This window comes from Stegastes partitus, unplaced genomic scaffold (genome assembly GCF_000690725.1).
Source record: "Stegastes partitus isolate 25-593 unplaced genomic scaffold, Stegastes_partitus-1.0.2 Scaffold1009, whole genome shotgun sequence".
Lineage (NCBI taxonomy): Eukaryota > Metazoa > Chordata > Actinopteri > Pomacentridae > Stegastes > Stegastes partitus.
Genome location: NW_007578740.1, coordinates 236,137 through 258,754, shown reverse-complemented (window position 1 = coordinate 258,754; position 22,618 = coordinate 236,137). Strand labels below are relative to the sequence as shown.

The 22,618-nt window shown below is 43.3% G+C and overlaps 1 protein-coding gene across 2 annotated transcripts in view; it reads right to left on the bottom strand.

Annotated features, from left to right (window-relative positions):
* The window catches only part of slc9a1a (solute carrier family 9 member A1a), a 31,085-nt gene extending 11,112 nt beyond the window's left edge, over nucleotides 1-19,973 (bottom strand). For both annotated transcript variants that reach the window (XM_008294969.1, XM_008294970.1), the window contains exons 1-6: nucleotides 18,904-19,973; nucleotides 9,061-9,533; nucleotides 7,892-8,142; nucleotides 4,387-4,604; nucleotides 3,044-3,246; nucleotides 248-337 (exon numbers count right to left, since the gene is read on the bottom strand). In XM_008294969.1, the coding sequence (XP_008293191.1) occupies nucleotides 248-337; nucleotides 3,044-3,246; nucleotides 4,387-4,604; nucleotides 7,892-8,142; nucleotides 9,061-9,533; nucleotides 18,904-19,195 (1,527 nt within the window). In that variant the 5' untranslated portion in view covers nucleotides 19,196-19,973. The remainder of the gene's footprint in view (nucleotides 1-247; nucleotides 338-3,043; nucleotides 3,247-4,386; nucleotides 4,605-7,891; nucleotides 8,143-9,060; nucleotides 9,534-18,903) is intronic.
* Between the last annotated feature and the right edge of the window lie 2,645 nt (nucleotides 19,974-22,618).

Sequence of the window (22,618 nt, the reverse complement as noted above, 5' to 3'; positions counted from 1 at the left end):
CAGAGGCTTGATTGGAAAAGGCTGTCACATTTTACATAACAAAAGGGGAATGCATAATGCCACTCAAAGATTTTCTCATCAAATTTTTATCATGTGTGCAACTGCTGTGCAATCCTCCATCCAAGAACCTTTTGTTGGTTATATTTATGTCTGTGTGTTTGTTTGAGTTGATGCATTTATCAGCATTCTACATGCAGTTAATGAATTTATACAGAATGTGTCCTGTGGTTGAAAAAAACGGTTGTACCTGGGTGTGGATCTCCTCATTAATTGAGCGCTTGGCCTCTTGTTTCTTCTTCACTGCCAGCAGCTCCACCAAGGGTTTGATGGTCATGCCCTTTACGTAGGACAAAAGGAACAAAACATTATTCACTGTAAACAGCCTTGGCTAATGACAGAAACAGATTCTTATCAACTAATCAGTGCAAGTGCTTCAAAGCTCTAATCCGTAGTGTTTTCTATGAGCTCTGTGCGTGTCAGAATAATGTTGCCACACTAATAAGGCCACACTCGTGACACACTGCCTCAGATCACAGGGTTATACTCGTCCTGGTTGCTCAAATCAAGTCAAGGATCAGTTGTATCACACTGGCGTTTTGCAACAAAGTCCTACAGTAATGATTGCTCCGCATCGGAAGATAACAACACGCACAAAGTCACAGATTTCAGCTTTAAAAATCAGCCACATCCTAGTAAGACAAATACATGAAAGTCCTTCTGGTTGTACACAACATCAAACAATATTTTGTGCTCCAGTTATTGCTCCCTTAACGGACTGCTTTGAAGTATACAAGGCAAAGATGTGCATTTGTTAAAGAACAAATTCAGCTTTAGACATATTCTAAACTTTGATGTTCTGTTAAGGCAAAGAGTGATAACAGCAAAGTATTGTTATTTTCATTTTGCAGTGTTAACAACCTGCTAGTACGGGGATTTCACTGCAATTATACAAAGGAGGAATTTGATCAAAACACAAATTACAAGTTTGTTAAGATGATATGTTTCTAAAAATCGACCTCGTTCATGAGCAAACAAGTCAGCTGAAAAATAAAAACAAACATCAGTTTTATTTTCCTCCTTTTCTTACAGATAACTATCATAGATATTCTGGAATTATCCTCACGTGTAATTACATACGGTAGGATTTTGGTAAAGGCATCAACATGATGGAGGGAAAAACACAACATTAAATAACAGAGTGGGTGCAGGAACACAGATTCTAACATCATTCTTACGTAAGGTCACTTGGAGATCACAACCAGGAGCACTGGCGAAAACAGCATTACAGCATTTCAGGGGGAGTGGTGTGTGTGTGTGTGTGTGTGTGTGTGTGTGTGTGTGTGTGTGTTTGTGCATGCTTGTTCCTGTCTGCACATGAGTGTATCACTCTACATCTCAAGAAGATCAAGCCTGCCAAACGTAGGATGAGGTGACAAAAGATTCCTGCTCTTTAATAATACCCTGTACTATTATGCAGTAGGTATGCAAACAAACTTTTTTATTACAGACGTTATGAATCTCTCACCAATCTAACCTTACTCAGCTTTAAAAGCACTAACTTATCACGATAAAGGTTTTCACTTCATACCAGGTAGACTCTCTTGCATGTAACAACAAACACTCGCTTTCACTCGTACTCACACAGACTCGTATTTTTAACTCCACATTGCAGGTAACAGAGGATTCTACCTTCCACCTTCTGGCCTGCCTCAGTCACAGCATCAGAGTGCAGAGCTGAATCCAGCACTATGAATAAAATATGTTTCTAATCTAGCCTCTGAGGAGAGACAACATTTTTTTTCAGGGTTTTATTTTAGCAGCTGCCTTTTTGAGTCCAGATCACATCCAAGAATTTTCCTCCACCTCCACCTAGGGGCTGGTTTATCTGACAATGTGCACAGCAGCGCTTAAAATGAACAAAACTTAATATAGACACAATCGCTGCATGCGTGTATCGTTCCTTCATGCACCATTGTTGTATATTATCTTCAGGTTCACGCTTCACTCAGTGACAAGACTTTGTGGAACTTTACATAAACCATATCTTTTGTTCCTTTTATATAGTTATTTCATTTTCTGCATGAATTATCTCGCCTGTCTGGTACTGTAAGATGATAGCATATTTCATAAACCAGCACAAGCTGAGAAAAAAAAAAGACCATCTGACTACTTCAGGTTAAGCTACTGATGTGAGATCAAACAGGCCTTTTCTAGGACAGGTAAGAAACCAGCATCTGCCTGTATGTATGTGCATTCCATTTATTTCATGGTCAACCTTCTGCACGTATGAATGGCTGCAAACAAACATTTGTTCTGTGCTAAACTAAATAAAGCTGTGTTAGCCAGTGAGGATTTAAACAGTGATGCAAGCAACAATTCAAATCAGTCCTATTGAGATGCAAATATACGACATAATGACAGATGCACACAGGTCCGTACACACCGTCTACTGGGGACAGTGCACCAGAGAACAGCTGAAACAAGTGTGTAATATGGGTATTCACAGTAAAGGAGTTTAACTGCAAGAATCTGTTTGCACAGCTTAAATAAGCATCACTGTAAATGTAGGCGGTATTAATGACTCCTTACAAGTTTTCTCCTGCTAAAGTTGTCTGAAGATTCTCAGTCATCCAGGTCATGGTTATTCTCGTACTTTATTAATCGTAGCAACTGGACTTGCTTGAGTCTCTTGAAGGCGTTTCACCTCTCATCCAAGAGGCTTCATTAACACTTGAGTTTCGGTTTCAATTGGGGGTCTTCTGCTCCTTCTATTTGTTATGTGAGTCATTAGTACTCCCCCTGCCACAATGGGGGAGGAGCAACAAACCCCCAAGTGAAGCCGAAGCTCAAGTGTTAATGGCTCCTTAAGGATATAAGTATCTGGAACTCCCAACTAGTCAGTCACAACTGATGAAGCCTCTTGGATGAGAGGTGGAACGTCTTCAAGAAACTCAAGCAGGTCTAATTGCTACGATTAAACTATGAGAATAATTCAACTAAAGTTGGTTTAGAACACAAGTCAACCGAAATAAGATGCCCATACCTGAACAAAGACAGTGAAGAAGATAACGGTGATGATGGCAGTGAGGAACATCTTTCTCATGGGAAAGTGGTCCTGGTTCAGCAGGAAGCCAAGGGAGAAGGCAATGGCACCCCGCAGGCCACCGTAGGCTATAATGAACTGATCCTTGGTCGTCAGCTTGACAATGCGGAACTTGTTGATTACGTAGGTCAGACCAACCACACCTGCGAAGGAAAGCAGACGACTGAGTTTGGTTTTGTCAGTCAGACACTCTGTCAGTGTGTCGCAGACCTACGTAAAGCAGCAACTGTTTAGAGGCCAGTGGCAGCACAACAAAAAGAAAGTGAGTGAATCTAAGAATAACACACTTTCTGCACTAAGACTCTCCAGTGTGTAAGTGTCGTATCGCCTTAATACACTACGTCATTAAAAAAAACAGCTTAAAAAGAAATGAAACCTACTTGAGAGTAGAATTAATGTCAGATTTACATTTTGTTATATGATATTGTATTGTTGACTTTTTAAAAGTCTTTCACAATTTCATGGACTATCCATTTCCACCAAAGCTGTTTAAATCTGAAGTTCTAGTGCAGTGAAATAAACCAAGTGCTGCCTGGAAGACAACAAAAACACCACTAAAACTGTACTATGCTAAAGCATGCTTTGGAAAATAGTTGGTAATAAGACAACCTATATTTGACTTATCATAAAAAAAATGCAAGAAATGTTGTTGAACTCGAACAAGAACAACTTGAATTGTTTTCCATCAGAGCATCTTTTATCATGTGATGTAAGCAAGACGTGTGACTATTGACTGGTTATGATCTGCAGACATGAGCTTCTGGGGATGAAAATATTAATTAAATAAGAGAACAGTCCTCACGACTCCTTCACTTTCAATTTCTCTCAGGCAAACATGAGTCTAGAGGATGACAAATCGTTACCAAAAGGACTTTTGACATCCTGAAGTCAATGAGGAAGTCCCCAGCAGCCGTTTCTCTCACACACCAACAGCCGTGTGATGAAACATTACGGCAACGTTTACTCCAGTCACTGCTCCCAGTTCCCTTATTTTTGTACAAATTAAACTCATTGTAAAGTGTGCTGTTATACATTTCAATAGGGATGCTTAAAATCGAGCTTTCACATTTGTTTTTAAGCCTTACAAATGATAACCGACTTAAAACCAAAAGCACATCAAGATAAAATCTGAAGCGGCTGCCTATTACCCAACCAAAGTATTAAACAGATCTACCGCATAAACCAGCAATGTATCATAACACTTCCTCTGTTGCATGACATTACTTCACAACCCAGCGTAGCACGATTACGTTAATTTAAAAAAGTACTGCGCTAGAGCTGACCTATGACTCGTGCAACCAGACACAGAATGACCGTGACGGTGACGAAGGTCCAGTTCCAGGCGTGAGGTCCGTCCACCGTGGCCACGCCCAGAAAGATGAAGATTAGTGTCTCACTGACGCTGCTCCACATCTTCAGGAAGTACTTGATGGTGGTGTGCGACTTGTGAGATATGTTCGCCTCCACGTAGGGTCGCATCACCGCTCCACATGCTATTAACCTGGAAAGGAAAGAGGCAGATGTTAGCTCGGTTGAAAGATGTTAAATGAGTAGGGGTGTCCAATCCTGGTCCTCGAGGGCCACAGTCCTGCATGTTTTAGATCAGGGGTGTCCAATCCTGGTCCTCGAGGGCCACAGTCCTGCATGTTTTAGATGTTTCCCTCTTCCAACACACCTGATTCAAATGATCAGCTCATCATCAAGCTCTGCAGAAGCCTGATAATGATCCTGATCAGGGAAACATCTGAAACACGCAGGACTGTGGCCCTCGAGGACCAGGATTGCCCACCCCTGCTGTAGAGGATGTACAAACTAGGAAGCATTTGAATAGTTTGCTTGTTTCTAAACTTCTTCCTTGTTATCCAAATCAAAACAGCGTTAGTAAAATTACGCCAATCAACACAGATCGAGAGATTTTCAAGGGAAAATGCAGTTCTGACGAAGTTTGAGCTAAGTAGTTAGCAGCGGTGACCTCATCGTTTTCCACTAAAAGAGAGCTCCGGTTACCGAGCCTGAGTTCCTCCCTGTCTGGTGACCACTTCTCTGTTCCATGTTAGTGTCATGCGATGTTTGTGTGTCAAAAATGTGAAGGCCAACGACAACCATCATCTGTGTCTCATAAGCCGCAGCAGCTGCTCAGCATTCACCGCCATTCCTCCTCCGTGTCAATATTGGTTCGGCTTTCAAGGCATTAGAGAAATGATGAAAAGAATTTACACCGGTAAGCTGATTCACTCCACCTTTGTGAGCAATAGATACGGAAAAACCAAATCCAGACTCTGGATGTGAGGTGCAGTGACACAGCCAGCGGCATCGCAAGGAATTGTCCTTGAAGCGACAAACCCATTGGCCCTGACACAGAGGGGAGAGACTCAGTATATCAGCCCCTCCTGTCAGCAACATCGATAGCACCTAAATCCTTAAACAGAAAAGGCACAGCTATGTACCGGGGAAGCTGATGAAATGGCACCTCGGAGAATTTTCAGATGCCAATAAATCCAGGCCTGGTGTAGGTGGTGTTAAATCAGATTAATTCATTATACCGCCGGTTATACGGAGCGTAATCTGTCAAGATGCACAACTGAAATAAGAGTTTCCCTCCAGTAGCAAGGCCGTATATAGACCATGACGTAATCATTGAGGAAAGAGCCGTACATCATAACTATGCTGTACATAGAGAACAATCCTGAAGGAGTGTTTCACAGGAGCAGACATGACACAGCAGATATTCAGTTTGAAATGCTGAACCTGCGTACAGTAGTTTAGAGGCTCACCCTGATGTGTTTTGTTTCTAACACGACGTGGCCTCGTCGTTCTAACACGATTTTAAAAACATCTACTGAATGCATACACCGTATATCTAAAACTAAATATGAGGAAGTTGGTAACTGGAAAAGCACACGCATTATTTTTTTGTGAAAATTGTCAAAAAAAACAGGAAGCAATGACTCATTGTTTGTAGATTACACGGTAAATACATAACATTAAAACCACTGGCATGTAAAATGGAAATCTGGGTCCTGGCATTGATGCTACTTCGTCACACATCATACAGCTACCCACAGGACCCCAAGGACCTGCTGTCAGGTTTCTGGTGCCAGACACCACAGGACAACCCAAGTGTCCATGTCCCAACTGGTCAGAGCTGCTTTGGAGACATGAGGGGGACCTACACAGTATTAGGCAGGTGGTTTTAACCCTTTACGTTTCATGGAAATAAGACAATACAAATACAGTATGCAACAAAACTGACTCCATCCCTGGCCAGTATAAAAAAAAAAAAATTATCTTTTTTTTTTGCCGAAGCCCAAAGAGAATTCTTTTCATGTCTTATGGCAGATTTTAATCTTGCAGTTTTGAGAGCAATGGTTTCCTTCTAAGACAGTCGCAGAGGCTAACCACATCCAGGGCTCCATACTGCGGCCAAAACGGTCGCATTTGCAATCTTTTTTTGAGAGCATGTGAATTGAAGTTTCAACAGGTCACATTCGAGGGAGTGCATGGTGATCATTAAGACGTATTGGTTTCACTGCAACCGCAGGCAGCTGCTGTGTTAACCACAGTGGTGGAAATTAGCCCTTTATAACTTTGGTGGTTTTGCCAGTCTGTCTCTGCCTGTTGCATCAAACAAGCAGTTTACTTGACGTGTGTTAAAAAGATAAAGTGATCTGCAGCTGATTATTTAAAAAGAAAATGAGGAACGAGGAGGCGGAGAGGAAGAGGTTAGACCTGATGATCAGAGTGCAAATGCAGGCAGACAATAGCCGCTGACCAGTGAAGGAAAAAAACGAACTCATTCAGTACAACGAAAAACATAACAGACATAGGGTCGCAGAATGAAACGAATATTAATGAAAATAATGATTTCTAGCTCCCACATTATATGAACACGATCTATTGTGGTATTTACACTTAAAAATTAGATAAGAAAATGTTCTGCAAGTGATGTGTTTTGCCTGTGATGACGCGGGAGGTGTGACTCACATCTGGTGCTACCAGTAAAAAAGTTAGTCTGGATCCTTGCTAACCAGTGTCTTTCAAACTGTTTGGACCAGGGGTGTCCAATCCTGGTCCTCGAGGGCCACAGTCCAGCATGTTTTAGCTGTTTCCCTCTTCCAACACACCTGATTCAAATGATCAGCATCGTTATCAGGCTTCTGCAGAGCTTGATGATGAGTCCCTCGAGGACCAGGATTGGACACCCCTGGTTTGGACAGTCACTGAAATACCTATTTCCACAGCATAGCCACTAGGCCCTCTGTTATTGGTCTTTCTATACCTCATCACCACTGTGGAAACTGTTCCAGCTGTGTTTCTGTAGCCTGTTGATGTTATTTTTTAATCTCTCATCTTCATATAGTCTTACAGTCTGCTCTCTGATTCATTACCATGTGGAACCTTGTCGCATTAAATACAAACAGGACAAAATTAAGAAAGTTTAGGTGTTTGCAGCTTATTTTATAATTCTGAAAACGCAAGTAGCATCAATTGGAAATCGCACGTGTAATCACAACTGTTGCAGTGGTCACAGGTTACCTACTTCTGTTCAGCTGAGGTTGTATTTTGGTGTTCATAAATTCAGTCTACTCTACTTAACATCTTTCTAACTATCCATGTGATTAAATACCAAACAAATCTACTTAACAACAAGACTATTGGAGTAAAATTATACAATTTTGAGTCATTCAACATGTAGTGATTTTGCACAAAGGTGAGCTCAGGTTTGTCGTCTACTGTATGTACAACATGTGTTACTCTATAGGTCTCTCTCTCAACCCCCAAACTTACGCCATGATGCCGGAGAGGTGGAATATCTCAGCCGACAGGTAGGCCATGTAGCTGTACACAAAGACAAACAGTGGCTCGATGACACGCGTGTGCGAAGTGAAGCGCGAGGTGAAGGCAGCCAGGATCCCATAGATGGCTCCCACCAGAACACCACCCAATGCAACTACAAGGAAGGAGATGACTCCCAGCAAGCCGTCCAACACGGTCACTGTGCCGACGCCTGCATACTCCTCAAAAAGGTGGTACAGTACCTACGACAGGGAGGAATAGGAGAGAGGGGAGAGGAACAGAGTAAACAATAAAAAAAGAGGTGAGATGAAGCATTGGTTAATGAACATGGCCAAATAGCATCAGAATGTAAAAAGAGTGATGTTGATTATGATATATGACAACACATTTAAAACACATTTACAACAACAATTCTGGCATATACACATGTACACTGTGTCTGGATTGATTGACTGCATTCAAAAGAGGAACATTAAAAAAAAAAGTGGTCATATGGAGGCTACTAAAAGTAGATTTGGCCTATGGAATGGTTTCACATTGTGCAAAAACAAAAAAAAAACAACAGGGCAAATGTCACAGCAGATCACAAATCTACAACCAAAGGTCGCATCATCAAGAACGGATTTCCAAGCTATTCTAGGGCGATGAGCTCTCTCTGGGCTGATGGTAACGTAGTACCTTCCTGCTTTCATAAATGTGCAGTGGTGCCAAACTAGCAGCTGAACATATGACCTGTCAACAAGCGTCCTTGAGGAATGAGCATGCAGAGCATATGATGGATATACTGGGAAAGATATGTGGAAATATTTAGCACAATATTAACTTAGGCTGTGCTACTTGTTCCTCCAATGACAAAAGCCCGAGTCGTTAAAACTAAAGCTGGGGCCTCTGATATCTACAACACAAGCACTGTCAGTAACATGACACTGTAAATGGTGCAGTATTGGAAAAGGCCAGTTAACAGCTGGCATGCTGTCAGCTGAGAATGACTGTGTGGTGAGAGGCTAGTCAGTAGATTAGAAACTTAAAGGAATAAAAATTTAATTCCACATGCTGACTTTATAGCCGAACGAATGAAACAACACAGGCAATCTCTCATAAGACATCATGGAAGTCTTTACTCAACTACATTCTGTCTTATCTCTGTTCTGATCACTCACCACAGTTACGGCATCATTGAGCAGTGATTCGCCAAACACCAGGATGTGGAGCAGCTCATTGATATGGATCTCCTCGAACACAGCGAGCACAGCAACAGGATCCACAGCTGAGATGATCGAGCCGAACAGCAGGCAAGGCAGAAGATCTAGTTGGTGGAGGTCTGACGGGTTGGCCGGCTGAATCTGAGCGACGCCATACAGCACGCCCCCGATGAAGAAGGCATTCCACAGAGTGCCCACAACAGCAAACATCAGGATCGTGCCCAGGTTCTCCATGAAGGGGCGGATGGGCAGGAAATAGCCAGCATCCAGGATGATGGGGGGCAGCAGGCAGAGGAAGAACAATCGAGAGTCCAGCACTGGTGGGACCTCCTCTCCAGCTAGTTTGATGAGGCCTCCCACCAGCAGGCCCACCACAATCAACAGGCAGCTCTCTGGCACGATGCTGGACAGACGAGGAATCAGATGGAACCCTGGAAAATGGATAGAAACAAAATGAGATGCATGTAGGGAGGGAAATTAGCTGCGTCAGTGTATGCATCTCAGCTTGTGGGTTAATATAAAATATCTAGACAGCAAGCAAACTTAAACCTGCTAATACAACATTACAGCAGCAATCAGCTGTGACATTCCACACCCGTGGTATGTCACTGCTCAGAGAACTAATTCTAACTTCTGCTTGAGACTTAGCAGCTACTTGAAAATGCAGAGCTCCTAGGTAAATGGAAGCACTACTGTATGAACACTGCATGTTAATTTCAGCTTAAAAATCTGTATTCTTCACTGTTAACATCTGTGGGATCTGATTTTTGCGTAGGCTGTGCAGACATGTCAGAGCTCGCCGGTACTCATTTGCTCATTTCAACTACGACTAATATTCTCTGATCTTGAAGCTGAAAGTTGGATAAAGAATATGAAAAGCGTACAGTTGGCTGTGTAGTTACTGATGCAAACACCACGGCCTTGAATTCATGAAGGAAAAAATGAAAATAATATGCAAAGCGTCCTTATTGACAGATCTCAAATGGCACATCTACACCCCCTGGGTGCAATTCAAACACGTTTGTCATAAGTTTGCATTCAGGAGATGAGAAACTAGAAAAGTGGTAGGTTTTTTTCTCCCAACACTCATTTGTGTTTTTGTTTGTGTGCTAAACCAGTTCTGGAGGAGTTCCACGTAACTGTAAAAACCTTTTACAGCTTATCTAGCATTGCTGGAGGCTGCGTGGTTGGCTAAACAGCACAAGCAGCTCCGTAGCGAGCCTTCAAACACTGTTTATGCTATTACTTTTACGAGCAGTTAGACTTGACAACTGCCTGACTAGTGACAATGTTTTACTTTAAAAGGCTGTCTTTTTGACACGAACAGCCAGCTCACGCATGCTAACTAAGTTTCACATAAAAACCCTAAATACAGCCCACGCGGTGAGGCGGCAGGACGACTGTAGCCTCTGAAAAATAGTAAACAAAAAGGAGATGAAGACTTCAAAAGGACAGCATCTCATAGTGAGAAGTCTTTTCCCAGCTATATTTACACCACCCTGCTGCTGCACACGACATGGCATTTTGTAGCTGGCGCTTTGCCAAATCACCACTTGGTGCGTTAACACTGGCACACAAGACATACACAGAAATATGAACCAAGCTCACATGCTGGCTCAACAATCTTGTGCGGGTAGCTAAAATGACATTGCATATATTAAACAGATATAATCGGCGTCACCGGTGTAACAGTAAGTGGCATCACAGAAGATAATGTCGCTTGAATAACACTGAATTTAACACATTTTGCAATTTTAATGGCATTCTGTGCAAACACACAATCCCTGATGACAGAAGCTCCCACATGTAAAGTGACACCTCCGTATTTCAAGCCCCAAAAGGATTCAAGCCCCCTCTGAGTGCCGCAATATGACCTATACTTCGCCATGTGTGTGTATATATATTAGGTGACAGAAAGAGATGTGTTGATTGAACCGTGTCAACAAGTTGTTCTCCACATCCACCCTAACCTATAGCTATTTCATGGAAGCATGTGGTTCCCTCCACCCTATGATTTTAGATTCAAATGGTGGATTTTAACCCATGGTGCTGCTATCATCTATGTACCAAAGCTACAAAAATCAATATCTGTGGCAAAAGAATGAATGGTGCAATGACAACAGCTCCATCTGGCACAGCAACCACAGGGTGTGTTCTCCTTCCTGAGAAAACAGGGGCGGGACAGGCAGGTGAACAGCTCAGGCCTGCTCAGATTGGCTTGCATTTACACAGTGTGGAAAGTGGAGCAGCTAATTAATGCTCACTCATTAGCACATCACAGTTTGTTATGCAATTTTCTGGCCTTGCACACATTCTTCCTGTACATGAGTTTACCGCTGCAAATAAACAGATCATTTATAATTGATGTGACACACGAGTTGGGATTATTTTTCCTTTTGTCATTACATTACGTGGATTTGTCTAAACAGTGGGTAAAAGTTCAGCATCAGGGACACAAGCATCTGTGGTGGTGGCGTTTAAAGCTTGGATAGTTCGAGGACAACACTGTTAGTGTTTCAGAACACAAGTTTAACAAGTGCATAGTTGTGGGTTTCACAGCTGCATGCAGCTGGAGGTTCGGGGCTCTGAGGACAGATACAGAGAGAGGCTTTTTCTTCAGTGGTCTACAGAGATCTCACTTCCCCAAAATGAGATGTCAGCGCCCGAGTGCTCCTCTTCTTTCAAAGAAGTCCATTAGAAAACAAGCACCACCCATTCCTCCCCAGAGGCTCGGCAGCCAGGTGGGTTAACAAAGATAGTCTGTGATAAGTGTTTGATGACAACAAACAGACATCTTATGTGACTTCCCTTTATGGCAAGTGTGGCAAGCGGGATGCAAATTCCGTAGCTACTACTAAGACCATCAAAAGCACGAAATCCCTTTAGAAGACAGCATCAATCTGATCACTGGAAGCTTCCAAATTAAAGCTAAATTACAACCATAAATTAGCACCTTAGTGGCCACAACATCCCAACTCCCACAGACACTGTTATCTAATTATAAAGCCATGTCTAAATGTGTTCGAGACGTCAACACTACAGAGGCCTCTGTTGCCAGCAAACTGACAGCTAAATGGTTCTCAGCTGCACACACGAGATGACAGTGAAAGGTCTTCCTCAGAAATGATGCCCAAGATAGTGTTTTATATAAAAATTCTGCCAGCAACTTTGAAAGTTCATATCAGTTTGCTATGATTAAACTCGCATCTTCTGGGAAAATAAACATCCTCTGTATGGGCCACCGGTACTGAATGAAAGCACAAGGAGACAGCAATTTGCAATATTATCTAATCCTGATCCTCACGGTGTATCTTATCATAACAATCAAGTCGTAACAGCCCGCGGCGTGTGCACGGAAAGTTACGGAGAACATAATGCTTTTTATCTAAATAAGCAACTTGACTACAAACAAGCTTATTTTAGGCGATACCCGCAGGGAGAACTTAAAATGTTAGGCAAGATTTCAAAAATTCAACCACGCTGACACACCTAAAGGCCGCCTCTGGTGTTTTCCACAGAGCAGCTCGTCCTATCAGGCCACAGAGCAGCTTGACTAAAGGGAAACCTGGTCACGTGCACTTTTTCATAGCTCTTCTAAAAAGAAGCACGACTGAATGCAGAGGGTGGCATGGGAAAGCAAGCACGGGTATTATTAGAGGGCAAGCAGTCCCATGATCCCTTGTGTAAAGTGTTTTTTTCTGAGCAACATTAAATAATAAACTTGAGTCAGGGTTCTTTGGGTTCACAGCTTTTACTCGCTCAATCATAACCCATGAAAAAAACACACTCTAAATAATGAAAAGGATAAATAACAGATAATAAACTAAAACTAACAAGCATATGAAGACTATAATAAGCTTATTTCATGAGCTAAAGTTCTCTAAGGTTTTTTCTATCAAGTGCTTAAATGCAAAACTGGGATTAGGGATTAATTCCATTATTATCTTTCCATGTGATAGCAATGCCTCTCAGAACCTGATCTGAATCTTAAATACATCACAGCATCACATCTCACACTGTTGAGATTCACGTCATAAAAATGTGATTTAAAACACCGAATGGCACAAACATGAATTTTCCCTGAGCAGAAGTTAGAATAAATTCAATAATGTCTTAAAGAAAGGAAAACACCTCAGCAAAAACCCTCCTAAGCTGTTTAAATTGCCAAGCTCTGTAATGAAAGTCACCGCACAAAACCTTTGATAAAACGTTAGGCCGTGCAGTCCTCGAGGAAAAAGGCAAACAGGTCAAGACCGGATTGTATAAATGTATTACAGCTGCTGCCTCGAGCCTGGGCACACTCAATACTGGATCCAAGAATGAAACTAAATGAGCCATTATCATTCATGGATGACCAACAGGGACAAGAAGACGACTGTGCATGCTGAACATTTCAGAGTGGACAAAAAGACAGCATCAATACTGACCCTTCTAACTGTAAAAACTCTCCACACATCCTGGGACTCAGGACAAAAAGACTCAGTGGAGGAAGCGTGAAGTGTCCAACCAAGGCTAAGTGGTGACAGTTGGCACTTTCTTAAAGCTTTCTCGCGCGACATCACTTTCAGCGCTCATCAAGTGAAGAGCCGTATCACAGGAGATTAGATAGCCAGAAGGAGGGAAACGAACTTCAAAGAACAACTCATGACACACAAATGTAACGTTATCAAGACGCGTCTATGAAAGAGATAAGTGCACTCTTGTGAACGATGTATGAAAAACTGCTGAGTATGTAACAAATGTAAAGACCTTTATGCTGCATTCTCAAACTAGAAGATCAGACAGTTTGTCTTGGCTGCCTGTAAATAAAAGCAGCTGCTGTGTCCTTGCTCTATTCCCTCCTGAGAGCCTTTATGCAGCAAGGTTACTGAAAACCAGCAAAGGGTAACAGCTTTTCACTTCTGCATGTGTACCCAGAGACGGCACAGCCTGGAACTTGCCGCACATTATCATTAACAAAGCCACGACCTGTGTCCCGTTGCCAAGTGACTAATTGTACACCACTGGCAACCGAATCGGTTAGATTAAGCAAGCACAAAGGAGGGAAAACATTTTAACAGTCTCTTTGTTGAAGGTGGTGACTGATGATGCATTAATTCGATTTTCTCGCCTTGAAATCATGATGCTAAACCGGCTGGCCACGTTTCCAACATCTCTGGTGTTCACACAAAGTTCAAGGAGCACATTTGTTTTAGAGTGATGTGGGGCTTTGTTCCTGGCAACAGCGCTGCGTAAAAAGATAAGCTATAGTGAGTCACTGTTTGATTGTTTGATGCAGCTCCTCCAGTCGCTTGTGCAAGACCAGTGTTGGTTTAAATTATTCATTCTGGTCTTGTGCTGGTATAATTCAGTATGATCCCTGGCGTCATATCACAAAACCACTGCTGGCTGATGCTCGATTCCTCTGAAGGACGTGTTTCTGAGCTGTGGCAGAGGCTGGGGTGTTAACACGCCGACACATCTGTTTGATCCTTATTATAATCCACAAAGATATCGTCTCCTGTAGCTACTGACTCAAGTACAATTCGGTGACAGTATCAAATGTCGGTGAAGCAATGTTGCACTCATAACCGCTTGTGATCAGAGCGATGTATGAAATGAGTAGACGGCAAACAAAAGGGCTGAAGATTTGGCTGTAAGAACTGTGTGACAAACCCGTCAATATTTATTACTGTTTTAAAGGCTATTTAAGTGTCTTTGATACTGACTTGGTGTGAAGTAATCGTATTAAATGTTAGGCAAAGACAATCATTCCTAAAGGTTAGAAGCATGTCAACGTTTCTTTCTGTTCAGAAAACTTGAAATCTTCTGGGTCAAGTCTTAACCTAAATAAGACAATAAAGATAAGTGGAGTACAATTTGAGGGTGTGGTGTCTAGTGATGTACTAGAAATGTTTCCGACACAGGCAATATAGATAAGGGCTATATTGAGGTCATATTTCTTGAGGGCTTGCCAAATCCTTAACAAATACATGAATGAAATTTACTCCTCAAGAACCACATGTCTTGTCAAAGTGTGGCCAGACGCTGCTTCACTGTAAACTCACTATACGCCAATCATTGGTTGATTATGGCTTAATATTTCATTAAACATGGACTAAATACAAAAAACACAGTACCTCCAGAGGTAGGAGGAGGCCCAGATATTGAATGAATACACGCATAAATCCAGTAACATTGATAACGTCTCTCATTATCAGCACCAGCAACAGTTATCATCAACTGTTTACCATAGATAAAGGTATGGGCAGGTCTCTTGGGGAACCATTTACTCAGCAAACAAACGAACTTCAACAACCCCAACAACCCCAGCATTCCTAAAATAGTTATAATCAAGACACAATGGCTCTTTAGAAAATTCAACCTCTGTACAATTTACGTATTAAACTTGTCGCTCTTGTGAGAACCAGACTTGAGATCATAAAAAAATGAACCAAACGGCCCACAACCTTGCTCTACCTCAGGTGTAAGAATCAGAAAACGGACCTAAAACTGTAAAATTAAAACATCTTTTAAAATGTTAAAGAAGGGCTTGTTTGTATGTAGATAAAGCGACATATTCCATGCATTGCTACGGAACATGTGCATGTTCTCACAGCACAGCAATGACAGCAGACAATTTAATCGGTTTAAGTTTTCAAAACTCTGCACTCCCAAACCTCTAACCTCTACATCCCTACTGTGGATCCAGGATGAGTCTAGTCTTCTGCATTTCACCTAATCACTGCTATCTAAATAAATGACAAAAACATAAAATTACAAATACCTCAACTTTTTGAAGTACTTTAAAATACTGTTAGTTTATCCATCCATCCATTATCTCTACACCGCTTAATCCTCACTAGGGTCATGGGGGGCTGGAGTCTATCCCAGCTGACTCAGGGTCACCAGTCTATCACAGGGCTACACTTAGAGACAGACAACCAAGCACACTCACATTCACACCTACGGACAATTTAGAATCACCAATTAACCTCAACATGTCTCTGGACTGTGGGAGGAAGCCGGAGAACCCGGAGAGAACCCACACTGCATGGGGAGAACATGGAGACTCCACGCAGAAAGATCTCGGGTGTCCTCACTGGGACGCGAACCGGCGACCTTCTTGCTGCGAGGCAACGGTGCTAACCACCAATCCACCTGTTAGTTTATTCATATCCTTTTATAATCATATATAAGGTATTTAAATATAGTAAATGAATAGTAGCAGTAATTAAAAATACTACAAGTTGTTGAATAATGAAAGAAAAAAAAAATACTTGCAGTGATAACAATCAGTTCAAAAGTTCAGCTGAAGACTTTCCCACTGCCCTGTTTATTGCTGAATCTGACTCACTATACAATGTCTGTTGTTAATACATTTATGGCTTAACAATCACTGTCTGTGTAAATAATACCAGAACATCTCTGATAATGCTGTTGTATTGTTTTATGAATGTGTGCCAGTCCTTGGTGCAAACCTCTTCATCATGCAAGCTACTAACAATCAAAAACTATTATTGTCAAACAGATCCATGTCACAGAATCATAAATCTAACAATAAAAAAAGACATTCTCTGTGTCAGTCTCCTCTATTAGCTGATCCTCACTCCCTTTTCTTCACTCCTACACATAAGAGATAAGGCTCAGGTTGCAGCCCCACCACTGCAAAAACTATACTCAGATAACAGCGACTGTGCTTGTAATTGTGTGTGTGTGTGGCTTTCATGGAGCGTCACACTCGAGTAACGCACACCTTCCCTTCAAATTGTTTGCTAAGTTGTGAATTATACATGGAAGGTGAGCCTAAGTGAACTTGTCAGACATGTCAGCGGGACCTTTGCTTGAAGGAGGGGAAATGCAGGAATCAAGCGGCTTCACAGGCAATTATTATAAGGCGTGTCTTTCCCACGTATTTCTGGTGAATGTTATCAGGTCTAATCTCACCAAAAGTTCCTTCTGAAGGTCACCGCCTGGTGGATGTATCATAAAGCCTTTAATTACTGGTAGTTCTGCTCTGATATGTTGGATCCACGAAATGAATGTGAAACGAGGCCATTTCAACAACTTGTTAGCACTTCTTCTTCTTCCTGATTACAAAGACACAGACTTTCAAACACACACTTCCTTCTAAGACGCAGGTAAAGTCCCTTAATGAGAACAATAAAGTGCACTTTGACCCAAGTATCATTTTTTAGTTATGCATTGATAAAGAATTGTTATTGCTTTAGCCTAACACCTGGTCTGTAGAGTAATTAGAGGAGCTGCAATTGAGAATATCTCAAAAATATGAACCCCTTTAACATCATCAGGGCAGGTTCTTAGTGACATGACATCCTCCTATATTGATTTATTTGAAAAGCTTCTGTTCCAATTGAAGAAAAGCACTTATGTGAAAATAAGTAGAAAGGGAGAGAAGCGCCGTGCACAGGCTGCTTATGGATGAATGGACTGTGAATATGCTTTTAGTTAGGCTTGGAAGATATAAAGTCAATGTACATGAATCAGAGACACGGCCAGGGCTGAGCGGTGCAGCGGCTACATTGAATTACCCGCAGCCCATTTTCAGCGGTCCTGGGATTATTAGAGGCTTAAGGTCGCCACTGTCTGCTGTTCCTGTCAGCCACTCTCATTCCTCTCTGCCTGCCTCCAATACATTCATCATTCCTTCACCTCACTCTCTGTCCTTTTTCACTCAGTGTCCTTGACTGAGCCACCCGAGCCAGGTGGTCCCTCTCTGGCCGGCCTCTCCCCTGAGACGCTGGGCTTCCCGCCCAGACAGTGAGGCAATATGCTCCCTGGACTACATGCTGCTGCTCAGTCAGGTCCCTGATGTCACAGGCAAGTGACAAGCTGTTGGCTTTTAGATAGCTGGGGACAATGCAGCGTTCTGTGGAAAGCACAACGTGACCGAGGATTGATGATTAAGGGGAACGACGGGATGGTATATAAGATGAAGGAGGAGCAACGGTAGGAAACAGAAGCAACAGAGGAAAGCCTGGAGCCGAACACAAGTCTTTTAGTGCACATTACTGTTGAGGACAGGGAGGGAGATCCTGAATTGGATCACCTCACATTAGTTTGGAGCTTTTGAAACATCCTGTAAAGCTTTGCTTCACGACAGTAAAGCAGCCAGGTCCCCCCCTGTGATGAAAACATGCCAAGTAGTTGCTTTCCAACATGCAGACTTGCTGCATTAAGCTGCTTAGTCATCACTGGAGCAGGGAGTAAACAGAGCTCTAAAAGATCCTCTCCACATGAAGCTGACAGACCTGATGAGTAATCTGGCTGACCAGCAATACAGATTTACCCTCTCGCTGACTGAATTGTGCCTTTTCTGGTCGGACTTGTTGTGTCAGCATGCCTGAGCAGTCTTCAATTAGGGTGCTGAATGCAAGTAATTGATTTATCCATGCTGCTGCTGCTGTTGTTTGTTTACTGGTAAACAAGGAGAAGTCTGATTAAAAACCCCACTCCACATGTGTTTGTTAAATATATTTTTTGGGGGGCTTTTGTCTTTATGTAGAGCAGTGGAGAGAGACAGGAAAGGGGGGAGAAGAGTGAGGGAGAGACCTGCAGCAAAGGGTCGTGAGCGGGATTCGACCCCACAACCGCTGGGTCGGGGACTGTAGCCCCTGTTCATGGGTCGCCCGCTCAACCAGGTGAGCTATACGGGCGCCCCACATGTGTTTGTTTTGCTATAAGGAAACAGCTGGTTCCAAACAGGCAGCCAAACTTTCCTAAACAGACTAAACACCAGGCAGGCATTTCCTGTAAAAGGTCACAGGCAGAACTTACGTGACATCCACATGATCCACTCACCTAACTTCATCAGCGATGCGAGGAGCACCCATAACGAAATCTCAAAGGGGATCTGTACGCGGTCGTACTCGACTGCCAGCACGGGAAAAGGCTTCTTAGTGGCGTTGTGTCCCACGTCCGCCACTTGGTGCTTGTCCGAATTTGCGTGGTGGCTGATATCCGGAGAGCTGGCGGCTCCGAGGGGCAGCACGGAGCCCTCCAGGAGCACCAGCACCGTCAGCAGGAGCAGCCCGCGCTCCGGTGCACTCCTCCCGAAGCCGGCCGGGCTGTGGGAGCCCGTCCTCGAAGGCATGTTGTAGTAGAAAAGGGGGGGGATAAGTTGTCCGTTGTCAACACGAAGCAAGTACAAGGAAGTTGGGTGCAACTTCTCGAGTGAACCAAGTGACTCTACCGGTCGGTTCGGCTTAGCTTAACCCGAACCAAACGGCCATTGGTGTCGGTGGAAGTTAGCTAGCTCGACTCCTCGTAGCACAGGTGAACGCAGGGCCGGAAAGCAGGAAACGCCGAGATGCTGGGGAGTTTCTTCTTCTTCTTTTAATCAGCAACGCAGATAACAAAGCTGTAAAAAAAAAAGAAAAGAAAAGAAAAAGAAAAAAAAAGGAGGGGAAGCAACCTAGTTGTTGCTTACAGCGGTGCTTCACAAGTTTCCGTGTCAACGTCCGTGAAAGATGTCATTGTTGATGCTGGAGGCAAAGCGACACACAGCGGCATCCCCTCCACGGAGCCTCGTCTTCCCCTCCGACCGCCCGACACAACTGTGCTCATCAGATGCTGACCTTGAAGAGAAGCCACGGTGCCGTCACATCGCATTTTTGCCCCCGTGTGTGTTTTATTTAACTTTTTCATATGAACGTCCGTGAATGCGGCATCTTCCAGCGCGAGACCTTGCGGAGCTGAGAGAGGGAAGGATGACGGCTGGAGGGGTGGTGTCGTCGCCTCCTCCTCCGCCCCGGGCTTCAGAGGCTTGTTGCGGGCTGTCAGAGCCAAGTGGCGACTCGTCTCGTCCGCAGCGGTGTTATAGCTCCGTACAACCTTCAAAACGCACACCCTTTCGCGGAGGTTTCGTGGATGGGAGGTAGGAGGAGGAGGAGTGGAGTGGAAGGGGAGGGGTTGTCCGACTATAGTGACACCTATAGGAATGGAGGCTTAAGATGTCTCAAGAAAAAAAGACATTCTTACATTTCTCCTCCACAGGTCTGCTGCTGCTGATTATTCAATCTGTGTTAATGGCTGTAATCTAACACTGCTGTGGTGTCATAGAGAGGCCAGAGGTCAGGGTTAACTACACAGTCTAGAGAGCACTTCAAGGATCCTTTTTATTCATTCATTTTATATGGATGGACCCTGATCACTTCGGTGCATTTTCCTTAATCTGAATTATGCCCAAGAGCACCGGTTCCTTCCATTACTCTGCCTGAATACTGATTAGGCGTGATGTGATCCAGCAGGGTGAGCACTGATACTGATGGAGGGCCGTGAGTGCTGCATATATCTGCAGAAACTGTAAAAATCCTTTAAGAGCATCGCGTTTTCGTAAGACGTCAGTGGTCTGTATCAGCTACTAGGAGCTCAGCGCATTGTTCAAGGACCCTTGGACAACCGGAGTGCATCCATCCATTATCTATCCATCCATCCGTCCATTATCTATACACCGCTTAATCCTCAGTGGGATCGCGGGGAGGCTGGAGCCTGTCTTAGCCGACTCAGGGCGAAGGCAGGGGATCAGTCAGTCTATGGCAGGGCTACACATAGAGAAGCACATTCACACCTACAGACAATTTAGAATCACCAATTAACCTCAGCATGTTTTTGGACTGTGGGAGGAACCCACGCTGCACAGGGAGAACATGCAAACTCCACACAGAAAGATCCCAGGCGTCCTCACCGGGGATCTTCTAGCTGTGAGACGACGGTGCTAACAACCAAGCCACCTTGTCGGCCCAACTGGAGTGCATGCTACAATAGTGGACTTAGTGCAGATTAAAGACAGACAATCTGTGTGAATGGGAGTGGCCTTGGAAACTATTTGCATTGCAAGTTCGAATTTATGACTCAGTGTGTACGAGTGCATTTCCAAACACACCTTCCTGGTTTAGTAACATGTAATTTCCCAAATAACAAAACCAGTGAGTAGAAACAGGCTTGTTGTTTTACACGGATGGCTTGGTTTCAAGTCAAGTTGCGTCCTTATCTAACCAGTGTTGTTTCTCTGTGTTTAAAGCTGACCCTGAAGCAGTCAACCGGCAACTCAGAGTGTATCAAAGCAATGCCAATGCCACTGGAAATTAAGCTGAATGATTTGTGGAGAAAACATTACAGATGAGTTGGAAATGAAAATAGCTTTTCTACTGCTAGAACCCTCCACTGTCTTTTTAAAAGGTAACCTCCAGTGAAAATCAAGTGTTAATAACATGTCCAAATGGTGTTTTTTTTGTATGCTGGAGGACATAGCATGAGTAAAATAAGCAGCCATTGCAGAGTATTTCCACCTTGAAGCTTCAAGGTATTGCTGACCGTCTCAAAAGCACAGATTCAGGATCCAATCTGTCATCTTGCAGGTTGGGTCTTTCTGTATCATTATTTCTCCTCAGAATCCATTTGTATGGCTGAATTGCACCATTTTTACAACTTGCCATTTTGCAGAGCAGAGGAGTCTTACACTGTTTGAGCAGAGTCATAGGTTAACTGGTTTGCTCCAGCTGCAGCACATGATGAAGTGTGTGGAATTTATAGATCCACACATTGTAGATAAAGCAACTATGAGTTAAATTTACGGCCGGTGAGGCATTGTAACGCACAAGCAAGCTCTGCTTTGTCACTTCGCCCTTGCTACTGTAAAATTACAGGTACAAATGCGAAGAAGGGACTCCACCTGTGACTTTATAATTTCCGAGGGCCCCCAACAATGAGGCCACTAAGACAAGAAATGAAGAGGGACGCGGAATGATTATAGCTTTTAGCTGCTTTTTGGACTTTAAGGCAAGCGAGTGGCCACTGAAAGGCAGATATTAATTTTCTGAGGCACACCTACCAAACAAAAAAAACCTGGATTAGATAATGTCTAGTCTGTCAGGACAATCTGGGGTCCACCCTTAATAAGGTCTGGTCAATGCTGATAACAGTGTGCTGCATAACGCACTCACTTAAAGACTGTCACAGCCAGAGTTTAGGCGACAAGGTGTCTGTGCTGTTAGTCATTTCTCAAGGTTTTTATGACTCTTTATGATTGTGAGGTGTTGTGATTTACAATCCTTTGTCCCTACTAACCCCTATGTCAGGTGGAGAAAGCCATCTATGAGTTTCGTTGTCTGTGCTAACCGAAGAACAACTGTTATCTATTTATGCACTAACTAGATCCACTATTGTACTTTTCACACTTTACAACCAAACATGTATACTACACCAAGCGTGACTTCGCAACACAATCTGTTACAGTCAGTCAAGTCAACGTCGGAGCCCAAAAACCCCATAACCTACATCTACCCCCTTCACCTCTGTTGTGGTGAAGCTGCAGCGCCAAGAGCTTTGCTGCATGATCCCAGATTTCTACAACATGATTCCAAATGTCATCAAACCCTCGGAGAAAATAATAGGAGGCACGTTGCTGCGGTTTGAGGATATGAAGGAAATTACTCAGGAAGATGGAGTTAATCACATGGCCAGCCTATCGTACTCGTGCTGAGGCTACTTATAGCAAATCCAGTATGCGCTTCGA